At 43.7% G+C, this 14,258-nt stretch overlaps 1 protein-coding gene across 1 annotated transcript; it reads right to left on the reverse strand.

The window, feature by feature from the left end:
- Positions 1–1,800: 1,800 nt before the first annotated feature.
- Positions 1,801–13,958, reverse strand: LOC114438122 (voltage-dependent L-type calcium channel subunit beta-3-like). Its single transcript, XM_028409254.1, has 14 exons — positions 13,878–13,958; positions 12,700–12,792; positions 5,861–5,980; positions 5,466–5,588; positions 5,277–5,392; positions 5,108–5,187; positions 4,980–4,999; positions 4,786–4,863; positions 4,569–4,627; positions 4,373–4,473; positions 4,136–4,287; positions 3,960–4,055; positions 3,571–3,741; positions 1,801–2,450 (listed from the first exon to the last, which is right to left on the reverse strand). Exons 1-14 carry the CDS (start codon positions 13,956–13,958, stop codon positions 2,019–2,021), a joined length of 1,722 nt encoding a protein of 573 aa, XP_028265055.1. The 3' UTR covers positions 1,801–2,018.
- Between the last annotated feature and the right edge of the window lie 300 nt (positions 13,959–14,258).

Here is a 14,258-nt window from a genome sequence, read left to right on the forward strand (position 1 = left end):
CGTAAATTGAAAAGCCAACTGCTTTATCAGTTGCTAAATTGGTCCGCTTTGAAAAACATACTCTGCCAAAGTATAATGGAAGTAGCTAATTGGTGATCTAGTAACACATGCAGGGCTTTGATAATATAATTCACTCAAATTAAAAAAATCAGGCCTGATCCAATTTTTTTTTTTAGTGAGTGACTTTAAAGTGTAAAATAGTAGAAGAATGTCTGCATTATTATTAAAGGGACAGTTCACACCCCAACAAATCAAATATTCATAAGTAATTAGCAAACAGCTGTTAAGACCTGACCCCTGCCATGAGCAGCACTGAGGTTTGGCTCTATATGTTGTTTTTGTAATGTTATTTGAGGCCTCTAACTGAAGATGGGCCCGGCCTCACCAGTTGATAGCTGTGATAGACTACAGCCTTGACCCAGTCTGTTTGGGAAAGGATCACCTAAATGGGATAGATGGCATCACCAGCCACAGGGAAAAATATCTGATTTTTTTTAAGGTGAAATGTCCCTTTAAGGTGTGTGTAGAAATCAACAGATTTTTGTGTGTTATTGTTGGTGCGTGAAGTGAGTAGCCCCAAAGACAAGACTATCACTACCAGACGACGAGGAGTCAGAGTCAATGCATTACTAAAATACTTCAAAAGAAACGATCAGATTTCATGCAACACTTGCATAGATTTTTTTCTTTTTTTTTCTCAATCATGCTGATTTTTTTTTTCTCTTTAAAATATACAGAACACTAGATAAGAGAGATACCTGTGAGACATGGAAGCAATAAAAACTCGACCCTGTGTGTGAACCGAGGCGGGTCGCCGCTCGTCAGCGTCACATCCAACTCGTCATCCACTTGTGAGCTTAGAAAATGGTGCAGGAACAGGATGACGTTGTGTCATGAGGTGCTACGAGTCCTTCAGTCCTTCAGTCATTCATTCATTCATTCATTCCTTACACGGAGGTGATTGTGATGATTGTGTAGGACTGACACCTGAGGATCCGCCTTGGTTAAAAACATAATAAATAAACTGCATGTTCAACACATGAGAGGGGAGAGAGGGGGGAGAGTGAGATCAGTGTAGAGAGTGTGGATGCTACAATCAGTTAACGTGCTACAATCGAATTTAATGGTTGGGTTGGAGACACCAGGTGGCGCTGAAGGTGCAAAAGGCATGCAAGCTTACATTCTCTGAAGCCTGGACTTGAAAAGAGGAGCTGCAGCTGTGCAGCATGTGCTTGAGAAATGTGAATGACTGGATGTAAACAAGCGTTTTGGCAAACAATTCATCCTTAAAAAGGTTTAAAACATTCCCTTTCTCAGTGGTGTTTACATTCTCTGTTTTCTTTGTTTTTTTAGAGGTGATTGTGCAACAGCAAAGACAAGTGATGAAGTGAACATACTGCACTGTAGGTGGTGCTGGACTGCAGCTTCAGACGTGTCTCCTAAAATGCCATTCACTGAACACGTGGATGGCAACAAACAAGTCCGTATTAACAAAATCAAACAAATAAAGTAGCGATGAAACAAAACCAGGTGCCCATTCAGTATATACATTGTAATCGAATGCAGTACTATTTCCCATAAATGGACATTCCTACAGTAGTTTACCCATGAAGATCATTCTCATCCTGTTCTGACGTTAATGTGCAAATAGTCTTAAAATAATTATACATGCAATAGTAAAGAGAGTTTTTTAAAAGTCTTAGGAATTTTAAGGCCAGTAAAAGAGACATCCTACAACAGAGAAACCTTAGGCAAAGCAGCTAAAGTTTGTGTTTGCGTACAGCTGGTAGCCTGAAACCTTTCCACTGCAGAGGGGAGTAGCCCTGTCGCCTGTAATCTGAATCCCCTCAGGTTAGATCTGGAAGAATTGGATTCTTTGTTAATAAACTGGGCATCTGTTTGTTTCTGATTAAACCGTTTTGGGACTTGTTTTGTGATGTTTGGGACATTTGAGGGGGCTCGTGAGGCCTCTGTGCCAATCTGGAGGCTGGGGGGGGCGGGGCGGAGGGGCCCGTGCCTCAGTAGGTGTCTCGGGGCCAGGGGCGGCTGCGCTGGCGGTTGTTCCTCTGGTTGTGACCTTGCTGAGCTTCACGCTGGAGCAGCCTGTCCTGTGACTCGTGCCCGTTGGCACTGTGGGCGCTGCCTGTGTGCCCACGGTGGGCGGGGTACCTGTCCCTGTATGTGCGAGTGTGGCGGGGGGAGGCAAACTCATCCTCCTCCTCCTCCTCCTCCTCTTCTTCCTCCTCCTCCTCCTCTTCCTCCTCTTCGTCCTCACCTCCCCTGCGGCATGGGCTCCCCCTCTGGCCGCGGGACAGGGAGTCACTTGCCTCGTCGGACGGCATGAGACTGTCCTGCTCCAGGGGGGAGTGGGCCTCCTCACCAGCCTCCTCCTCCTCCTCTTCATCGCCCTCCAAGCCGCCCGCCTCACGAGGCTGCGGCTGGTTCTTGTTCTGGAGAATTTGAGTCGTCATGGAGGAAATAAAAGAAAAGGTCTGAAGCAAGGGCCACATCTCAGAGGAGCTTCACACGTCATGGCAGGTTCGCTCAAACAAACACACACACACACACGGGGTAGACAAAATAATGCAAACACTACATCAAGAAGGACTCTGAAGGAAACTCGAGAGTCTGACTACCTATTAATGTGGCTTTTAGACACAAAACAAGATCAATATGACGGTAAAATATCTTCATTTCTAAAAGATAAAGTAAAAAAACATCAGAATAAAATATTCTATAGTTGTGCAGGATTAAAGGTCTGCAGCAGATTTTCTGAGGCCTCTTCAAGGTCCTTCATTTTGTCTTTGTGCGCACAGATTAACACCAGACACACAGAACAAACAAAAAAATGCAAGTGGGACAGTTGTACGGATGGTCGTCGGGTTACTGTCGAACATAAAATGTTACTGCACTGATGTCATGGGCTCAGCTCATGGTGTATTATGGCATTTAGTTCAGGTCTCATCATTCAGGTTTTGTGCCGCTGTGATCGAGGACAGCATTCACACAGCATGTAACGAACCAATCAGAAAAAACAGATTCATATTTCATGCAAACGTTGCATCACAATGATGGCGTTTAATTGGGGAAAGAGTTTTAACTGCTTTGTGAATTTTCTCCTACAAAGCTTGTGCAGCAGCAATTCACCTGAGACCATCGAGTAAAGAGGAGAGGAGGCAGGATGCAGTAAAAAAACAATCAAAAATCAAAACCACACCGTCTTATCGTTTCTGTTTTGACATCTGAATGAATAAAATGCTGTTCATTCACTGTCTCGGCTGCGGTGTTCGGGCGTCGGGAGGTGTGTAAGAGGGGAGAGTGCAGATATATACAGATTATATAAACCCTACTACTCACCCCTTTTTGTAAGCGTTCATTCAATTAATTCCTGTGTTTCAGAAAACTGCAAAAATGTTAAGCATGGATGAGTGAGAGGACAGACAAGACACACTGGAGACAATTATAACACAGGAGTGAGAGATGGGACGACATACACTGTGTCCAAACAAAAATCCTGCTTCTTCATGGTCTAAAACATTTTTAAAAGCTTTTTTTTTTTAAAAAACTCACCTGTAGGCTAGAGATGGCAGAAGGCGGGGTCATCAGACTCTGCTCCAGTAAGGGATTCAGAGGGGTGTTTCCTGGGAGGTGAGTGGCACGCCAGTACACCTCCAGATATTCAGCCAAATGCTCACAAGCATCTTCCAGCTGGTTCTCATCCAAAATGACATCAAACATATCCTAAAAGAGACGTGGCACAGAATTTACAAGCACATTTCCAAAATGCTTTTAGCTACATGCTAACTTCCTAGCGATGAATAAATTCAACCTCAAACTTTGGTTATCATGGTATCCTACACTACATCATATCCATCAGAACACCCTTATGATAGACTCCTAAGTTAAAGACATTGATCATCCCTCTGACCCAACAGGGGGATTAGGTTTGAATCACTCACAGGGGGGCACTGAGAGAGTTTGTCCGCAGCCATCATCTGTACGTTCAGGTGCTTGCTCTGAGACTTTCCCCTGGATTTGATCAGCCTCTGGAGCACCTGATGTAAAAAAAAAGAGACAAGATGGTGTCAAAGATGACGAGACGGACAAGGACCCAGGATTCAGAAGCAAGATGTACCTTTGGCGAGGAAACTTTGACGTAGACAATGATGGGTGCGAGGGAGGTTTTGGCGAGCTGTGCAGGATGGTTGATAGTGTCCGCGTCCAGAACCACCAGCTGCAGGGTCTTGGCGAGCTCGAATATCCTCTCAATCTCGCTCTGAACTTCCGCTGCAAAGAGAGGACGCACAGTTTAAAAGAAAAACAAAAAAAAAACATGTAGAGCAAGTCGTCATGCTAACAGTAGCAAAGCTACCTAAGCTGGAGCGAGTGTTGGATCTCTCCATGATGGGTCTTTTGTTGAGGACAGATCTCTTGGCTAAGGACAGGTCGGCAGTTACACGGGTGATTGAGATTCTGTGAGTTACAAAACACAGAGAAGAAGGATGAAATGTTTTGTAAAAATGTATATGAATGTTTCCATATTAATCTGTTTTCTCCATTTTACTCACCTTCCCTCAAATCTGTGTTTAAGGAAGTCAAAAAGAGCTTTCTGCATCATATCTGTCACCTGGTGGGAAGATATAAAAACAACAATTAAAAAAGACATGATGTGAATAAAGGTAGTTGAATGCTGCTGCAGCACTGCAGGAGCATTCTGAACAGAGAGAATAGAGCAGAGTAAGGCAGTTGTTCTGTCTGCTGGAGGTGAATTGGGGAGAGGCTGACCTCATAGCCCTTCAGCGATGGTCCCACGAGGACTACCGGCCTCATAGAGGGCACCACGTCGTAGGGAGGGACATGCTCCTGGCAGAAATAGGGGAGAATGAAGGAAAAGGGATGAAGAACAAAGACAACAGCTGTTTGTTTGTTCAGAATAAATCCAGCAGAGACAATAACGGCAAAGTTTGGAAACATTTTACCTGTTTTTGCTTCTGTTTAGCTTGTGAGACAAAAAAATAACAATCAATAAAGAAAAAAAAAAGATAGAGGGTCACAGAAGACAGCTACGACCCCGTCTGAGCTCCAGAGGCAGATTTGTAGTACTTACATTCACCTGCAGATGGCGGCGTGGTCCTCCAACCCCCAGTCACCATATCGCCTAAACTGGAGGAGTTGCCTCCTGTTTTCCTGCAACAGGAACGACGCTCTGAATGATCACACGCTTATACACAGTGAGACTGAAACTTCACATCCGTGTGGATCGATGTGTCACAGACCTCTGCTTCTGCTCCTGCTTGAGTCTCATTGCCTCCAGTCGTAGAGGGCTGGGGATGAAGGTGATGTCCGCTCCTTCTTTTACTAGCCGGCCGATCCACCAGTCATTATTGTACTTCTGTCAAATCGAGCAGCAGCACTGTGTTACCTGTGTCTGTTGTATTCATCAGCACTGACAGCTAATCACTTACTTCTTTGATGTGCAGGAAGTCTTTGGCATCGAAATTGACTGCAGCTCCTTGGACAGGACAGTCCTCATCCAGAGCTCCACAGTAACTCACATTCGTCTTTACTGCAAACGCTACAGGTTTGGACTGTGGCAACAAAAAAAAAAAACTTGTGAGAGATGAAGACACATGCACGAAGGTGTCCCTGACACAGACAGTGTGTGTGGCCTGTCACAAGATTTCTTGCATTATAACCCAGTAGCCGTGGGAGCGATCTGCGTGGTTTATGGACATAACAGACACATGCTAAGTATTTTTAACAGCACCTGCTCCTCTATTAAACTATTTCTGAGAACGTCTGTGTAATACACCAGCTTCATGCGTGTGGAACTACACTGCAGCAGTTACCACAGCTGTACCTTAGCTCTGTCGAGCTGCTGTTGTGCCTGGCGTTCGGCTTCACGCCGATACGCCTCGCGGTCCTCCTCTGCTGACAGGTCTGAATCCGATGGCCTACTGGTGTACGAATCAGCCGACCCCTGTCAGGAGAGAGATGACATGTCAATACTAGAAACACAGTGACTGATAAATTCCTTGTTACATCTTGATCATCTACAGAAATCATGTTGAGATTACGAGATACTGTACATCTGCTGCTTCTGCAGGCTATTTATGCACAGGTGTGCATGCAAATACATGTCTCTATTCACGAACACGTTGGTGTGTGAGGCTCTGTGTGTGTGTGTGTGTCTACAACACAATGCGTTGCTCTCCCACACCAGCCATCTTCTGATAGACCAAATATAGCACAAAGGAGGCAACTGCTTCCTCTTCTCTCCTGCTTGGCCCCAATCCATTCCATCATCCCCCACAGTGCAGCACATATATACATCCTTTATTCCCTGTTTATTCTCCAAGGACATCTCCTCATTAGCAAAATATATGCTGGTTCTCATTTTTCATTGTAAGCGGTGTAAGGACACGTCTCAGGGATGGCTTGCACATTATGTAAAAAGTGACAAATAAAGCAAACAAAGAGTCATTTCACAGAGAGCAGAATGGTGACTAACACTCCAAAGGTGCAGAACCTGTAACTTCTGAGTAGGTTCCAGCATGTGTGTGTACACATATTATGTACTGTAGAGCCAAAGAGCAACAGAAAACGAACGACCAATTCTTTGAATTCAAAAAAGTTGTCCTGCTTTTCTTTGTCTTATGAGAGTACAATTAACATTTTTCATTATGTTTCAATATCAAGACAGAGCAAACATAAAGGTGTTCTAGGTGCAGGTAGAGTATTACGAGCCTTTGTGTGTGTCTGTGTGTGTTAATTGGTGCCCACTTGGCTTCTCTGAACAAACTCAGTCCCGAATCTGTCAGTGAAAGGGGAGTGCTGCAGCAAAAACAATACAGAGTCAGACGAGACAAAAGGAGAATAAGATGTGATGACAGACAGGAAAATGCCTCAGATAAACCTCTCACAGGTGACTGCACACAGAAACAATCCACCATATTCCTTCTGAATACAGCTAAAGACACTGAAAAGCAGAACACAATACAGTTTTCACTTTGCTTTTTTCTCTCCTCCTGAGTGCAGCGACTTAGTCCCGGTCATCCATCTTGCCAACATGTACACACAGATCCTCTGGAGGACCAATTAGCAGCAGCAAAACAAAAAAGGAAGTTCAGTTGCAAAATGCACACACGGAAAAAAAAAAGTGCCCAGACACGAAGAAACAACCGCCACCTTTTGCTTTCACTGCCCCTCAGAATGCATGCACATCATCCGAAATAAATTATTATGTACGGTACCACTGCGAGCGAACACCTCTTCTCCTTTCTTTGTGTGTGTGTGTGTGATGGTGTGATGGTGGTGCCTATGTTAGATAACTAGATCTGATTTCTAGCTCTCACAAGCTCTGCAAGGCAACACTGCACCAGTGCCAGAGCAGCACCGACACAGAAAAAGGGGGGTGAGGAAGACCGGGTAGAAATAGACAGAGGGAGAGCGAGAGAGAGAGAGAGAGAGAGAGGGGGGGTAAATATCGCTGACAATGGACACTGAAAGGAGAAGCATGTTTATGAGTGACTGATGGATGGATGGTGAGATGAGAGAGCTTCATACACTGATAAAAGCCGGGCTTTTATCTCGAAGGGAAGATGAGATTAGAGCAGAATCAAATGCTGTAAAGGACGGAGCGTGAGAGAGACCTCGATATCTGTCTCTATCACAGATAGAAGAATAGATGGGGAAACATGGCAGAGTTGAGAGAAGGAAAAAGAAGGAACAGGACCATGACCACATGAGACAGAGGCACACAGATAGAGAGCGTTGCATACCTGGCTGATTAGGAGGACAGCGCTAGAGCCTGATAAAGACATGAATGTGCTTTTCTTACTGTAACAGCTTTCCTGTCTTCAGTGGGAACGCTCACAGACATGAAAGTGGAATAAATATGGTGGTGGGCGCAGAGGAAAGGCGTTATGTCAGAGGTGCTGTTTAATGATGTTACAACACAGCGACTGATTGCTATTCATTATTCCAACATGGCACTGTGGAACTCTCTGACCTCGCCACCTGTTAAATGCTCAAAATAAAACCAGCAATACTACTACTACCAAAGCATCTAAGCAGGAAACGGTGTTTGTAAGCGAAGCTAAGCTGCATTGCAGAGTGTGAGAACGTGAGGGCATCTTTACTGAGGATGTCTTGTTTTTATTTTTTATTTTTTCACTGCTAATGTCCCCGTCTAAGGGCTAAATTTAACCGTGTTCCTTTCTTCCTACTCTGCTCCTGTGATTATTCTTCACACACCGCAACACTGATGGCCTCGACTCCACAGGGAGGGGCCAACGGGGAAGTGTGTCATCCAGCTAGTCGAGTCCTCAGAGGGCCAAGTCATCACACGCACCATGGGACCAGACAACAGAGGATTTCAATATTAATTAGATTAGGATTATTCATTACTGGCTCTGTTAAAGTGTAGATTAATAAACTGCTTCACCATGGTCAGAGACTTGAAACTTTATTATGATTTTATTCTTGATTTTCACACATAATATAAAAAGTCCATTTATGAAACCAAGTCAAGGGGTCTCAGCCCTGTGAGGGATTTATAAACTGCATATTAGTTGCTAAGATAGTCTGCCTGCTGTCTGGTAGTAAGATGATAATCGTCTGTGTTCATAGTATATCACAGTGTACACAGTGACACACACTATCTGGCACTGACTTCTCAGTCTGATCATTGAACACAAAGAGATAGATATTAATAAAGTATGCATCCTAACCTATATACTTCCAAGGCCAACTGAGCATGGTCAGCCATAATAGCCTAATTCTATCCTATACAAAGTGTGTCTGGTCTCTGTGGGTCTGGCCTGCAGTGGAGCGGGCACGCTGCTGAATGACTGCTGTCAGTTTTACTATTAAAAAATAAAAAACGCCTGATCCAATGTGTTATTTGTACGTTCTCAACTATTTCTGAGCATGTTTAGCACAAAAACAAGACGCCACGGAGTGGTGAAGACAGTAATCAATCAAAAATGGATATAGTTTAGTAAAATAGTTTAGTCGAAGGCATTAATCACTTTGCACGTCTGACCTGTTTGAAGTATCTAATTCATGAATGCTCATTTTTTCACATTACATGCACCCGGTTTGGCTTTCTGGGCGGTCATTTTTTATATTGTTTTAAATTCATGGTTTCACCTTAAAGGTAGGGTAGGAGGTTTTGAAAACTCAGTGAGAGTCAGCCGAACTAATCGGTTGCTATCGGATTGTAAAGAGAAGTTACACTGATTTAACACAAAGTGCATCATAATGAAATCTCCTACCCGACCTTTAATGCCGATATCCTTAACTAAAAGGATACCTCCAGGTGTGTGGGGATGTTACCTGCAATTATTTAGTGAGAAGTGTTGGACATGCTGTAATTACCACACTAAATTAATCCAATTATAAGGATCACCAGAGTTAATCCAGATAATGATTCGATGATCCTAGATTTCACAACAATCTGTACAAAAGCAGCTGAAGTGGCACAAAACAAACAAGGCACCTGGACAGCAGAAAAAAAACTGTACATAGCCAACAATGAATTCATTTAAACAGACGAGACAAAAAGACAATAACAAATCAAATTCATCATATGGTGTACATGCTAATGACGAAATCTCTTTCTGTGGCTTTTTGCAGAAAGCAGATTCTGCACAACAGGAAGCTGAAACACCTTTCATAGCAAAAAGCCAAAAAAAAACTGCAAGCTCCAGCAATTCTGAACATCCAGCAGCCAAATATCCAATTTCAAAAAGTGTTCGATTAACTGTGCAGCCGTAATTCAATGTCAGCGAGTTACACACGCAGAATGCTCTCTGAAACACAATGCAATAAATCACTCTGTGCTTACACCAATATCAAAGTCAAGATCAGGTATACAGCATGTCAAACTAATCGATAACAACACTGAGGAAGAAGAAGAAGAAGAAGAGAGCTTGCAGGCTGACAGCATGAAAGGAAGACAAACAGAGAGAGGTGAAGCAGCTGCCGTACGATGAGAAGGGAGGAGAGGAGTAACAGAAGAATCTGCCTGTACTTACTCAGTTAATGTGCTGGTGCTGCCGGTCCCTCCCTCTCTATACACTACATGCTGTATGCAGACAGACTGCACTGTGCCCCATCCTCTAACCGGGGACAACCTGCACTGGAGCAGACACCGGCAACACCTTCTTTTCTATTCTTACCCCACCTCATCCCATCACAACAACCAACGCAGCTTTTGCGTCACTTGATCAAACCACCTCTTTTAAATTTGCATCACATTCTTACTTATTTCCATTCAACATGCACGAAGCGCAGAGGACGGAGAAGACGCTGCCGTTATTATCATGCCCTCCCTCCAGATTTCCCCTCCTGTTTCAAAGCCCCATGTCCTACATATAACACATACATCCATACTGCTTATTGTATCCTGCTGCAGAAATGAGTCATACTCCACTGCTCCTCCATAGACACCCCACCCCTATCACAGGCAAGAAACTATCTGTTCTGTTTGTGAAATGTACTCTTTTTTGCATAAAACACTTTGTCATATCACCAATGGGAGCAGGAGGAAGAGGAGGAGGAGGAAGAGGAGGAGGAGGAAGGAGGGGAGCCTGTTGTGCGTGCAGCAGAGAGAAGGTAATGACTGAAAAGAAACTAAAGGTGCTCGTGTGAACGCTGAACCCACACATCACACTGCCTGAGGCCTTCAAAATGAGCGTCATGAATATTTTACACCATGCAATATTCTCAGGGAATCTGGAGATTGTCATTAAAACCCCCAGATCAGGATAACTAATGTCCCCCTTCTGAAGAAGATGTCTGCTCAGCCCTTTTTTTTTCTCCACTTCCCACTAACGCCTCTCAGTTACACTGCTCCACATTCCCTCATGCTAATGGTGCTGTGCATGAAATCGAGATTTATTTTTTTTTTGAACCTCATATTTGCGGATCACTCATTCTGCTAGGAAAGGATTATCATGCCTCTAGTCCTTCAGACCTGATAAGTGAATTTTAATGTGAATTCTAATGAAGGGGTTAATGAAGTGTTTCGTTTCGTTTGCTAAATATTTTGCTGCTTCTAGCATCTAAAATTGTTTGCTTGGATAAGTCATTCCAGAACGTCACTTGGGGGCTGACAATCTAATGATCAATAAAATAATGTCCAGATAATTTGATGAAGACAGTAGCAACAATGATTCCTGCAGAGCACAAGTGACAACTAAACTCATTATCACTTAATTGGCCAGTGATCAATAAAACTAAACTCTGACATAGAAAAATATGTGGTATTTTTACTTTGACAACAACTTTATGGCTACAACTAAGGCTCCGTTCACACTGGAGAAAGTCATTCCAGCTAGAGTAGGATTGAGCCCAGACAGCCTTTAAGCTGGATGCGTTCAGACCTATTTTCAAATCTGGCTAGCACACACTTGTGTCCGCACTCAATCCGGCTTCATCCAGCATTTTTGCTGTCCTCCAACCCACTAGGTGGCGCCTCATAATATACAGAGTCCGTTCAGGCAGCTGTAGTACCGCGTGTGCGCAGGCGTCGTGCGTTTTTTTGTCCCGCGTCGCGCCCCGTGAACCGGAAGTAGCACATCGCTAACCGAAAGTAGCATGTCGCTAACCGGATTCGCTATCCACAATTTGCGTTCACACCTGAGCCACATTTGAGCCAATCCGGCTAGATCCATCCACGATCTAGCCGGATTGATCTAGCCGGATTGAAATCAAACTGGATACAGCCAGATTCGAGGTGTTCATGCTCAGAAAAAAAACATCTGGATAGGCCCGAATCCTGCTTTAGCCAGATTTTTTTTCCCCAGTGTGAACGGGGTATAACAGTTACAACTGATTACCTTTTAACTTAATCAATTCATTACTTTGTCCTCAAAAACTCAGAAATGATGGGTAGGACCAGGTGGGTCAGGGATAATTTCCCACACTAGTATCCATCCAGTACATTCTGTGCTCTTTTAATCATGTAGCTCTAGTTTAATTAATCACATCTCAAAGGCCTGCAGGTACAGCCCTGTAGTGTCTGTCATTATAACACCAGTCTCATTTTTAAATAGGACATCTGAATCCTCCACAACTCCTGACTGGCTCTCTTTGATGCATTGAAGCTCATGAACCTCGGGGATCTGACGGTTTTGGGAGGAGCTCTCTGTAGCCAGGTGAAACCTCTTCGCTCCTCACAACCTGTTTCTATACCAGGATCAGGTTCATCAAAAGCAGCACCAGCTCTGGAACAGCCATGCAGTAACAACATGAGGAGAATCCCTTTTTTCCGTTTTTAATCGGTCACTGAGTGCATCTTAAATAACACAGAATCTGTGTCTGAGTCTTCCTCAGATGCCTGACCTGAAAACATTAATTAAAAAAACTGGGCTGTGTTGGGGTGTTTTCACCTAAACAAGCATTTTGCTGCCCTCTGCTGGACATAAGCATCAACTTCAACTGAGGACACAGCTCTGAGGATGGAGATGCAGAGCAGACACGGTCATAATTCTCACACCAAGATAATAATAACCACAGTGTTTCTGACTGCTTCCGTGTGTATCACACTGATTCCACCCAAACACTGCAGGAAGACTGACTGAAAACAGCATCAAGCCCTGGCAGCTTTAACCAGACTTTAGAGCACAACATGACCTACATTTTTCAAAGATACTTCTTCCCACCCACTAACAATCAGCCTCTTTTTTTTACCTGTCGTTTGATGAAGCTGGACGTTGTGTCAGAAGACGTGCTGCCATCTGAGCGTTTGAAGCGGCTCTTGCGTTTAGGCAACTTCCTGGGTAGCTGTGAGGAGGAAAGACACACAGACAGGTGAGATGACAGATAGACAGATAGACAGATAGATAGATAGATAGATAGATAGACAGACAGACAGACAGACAGACAGACAGATAGATAGACAGACAGACAGACAGATAGATAGACAGACAGACAGACAGATAGACAGACAGATAGATAGACAGACAGACAGACAGATAGATAGATAGACAGACAGACAGATAGATAGACAGACAGATAGATAGATAGACAGACAGACAGATAGATAGATAGACAGATAGATAGATACAGGGTCGGCCCAAGCCTTTATGGGGCCCTAAGCAAAATTTCATACCACCACCTCAGCATCAGATGCTTCATCATCCTATAGGCTGCACTGTGTGTAATACATGCTACTGAATGTGTAATATCATCTCGATTGTATTAATCAATGTTATTTTTTAAAATATAATATATATATTTTATCATGGAATTTTGGTGCTCTTGGGGGCCCTAAGTGCCCACATACTTCGCATATGCCTTGGGCCGGCCCTGGATAGATAGATAGATAGATAGATAGATCATCTGTAACTTCAGATCACACACATTTATTTCATGGCTGCATTCATCTAGCTGCACATTGTGATGGCAGTGCCCCCTATAAGCAGAGTGCATGGAAAACCTGTCAGATTCAGGCTACAGGTGAGTCACAGTTATGGTCTGCAGCAAAATAAAAAAAAACTAAATGCTAAGGCCCATAATGTGAGTGCTGTGTGCTGCTTCCTTTACCATCAGTGCAGATGAAGCGTAGCAGGGGAAGAAATGCACTGAAATAAATAATATATCGATAGAAAAAGGCCTGATCTGATCTGCGACTTCAGCAGAAAACATATATCTATTTAAACGGTGTGTGTGTGTGTGTGTGTGTCCTGCAGTTTCTTTTGAGGCGGATGTAAAAAAAAATTATTAAAAAATGAAATAAATAAAAAAAGTAGCTCGCTGCCAAAACGCGACGCCTCCGAACAACAAGTAGCATTTTGAGGGCTAACCTCCAGCACTTCGCTCGGTGAGGACGGTGTAAGTGACAAAAAAAGGAGAGGGGTCAGATTTACCTGGAAATAGTGAGACTGGGAGCCGGTTTCCACAGCAGACAGAGGGTCTACGGGCGATTTGGACATTTTGACTTGCACCATCTATTGAGAGCGCAGGGGAGGCGCAGGGATGCACACAGACATGGGTTAAACTGGAGGAAGCAGGAGGCAGCGAACACATCTATGCAGCAAGAAGAAGAAGAAGAAGACGATGAAGCGGCATGAGGAGGAGGAGGAGGAGGACTGGTATTAATATTCAATCTGAGGGTACAGGAAAGCCAGCGTACGCTCCTATGATTTAAAAAAAATAATAATATTAAAAAATAATATTAAAAACACAATGACATCGGAGAGAGAGAGAGGAGGGGAAGCGAGCAGGAAAAACACCGGAGCTGAAATAAA

The sequence above is a fragment of the Parambassis ranga genome, chromosome 7 (genome assembly GCF_900634625.1).
Source record: "Parambassis ranga chromosome 7, fParRan2.1, whole genome shotgun sequence".
Classification (NCBI taxonomy): Eukaryota; Metazoa; Chordata; class Actinopteri; family Ambassidae; genus Parambassis; species Parambassis ranga.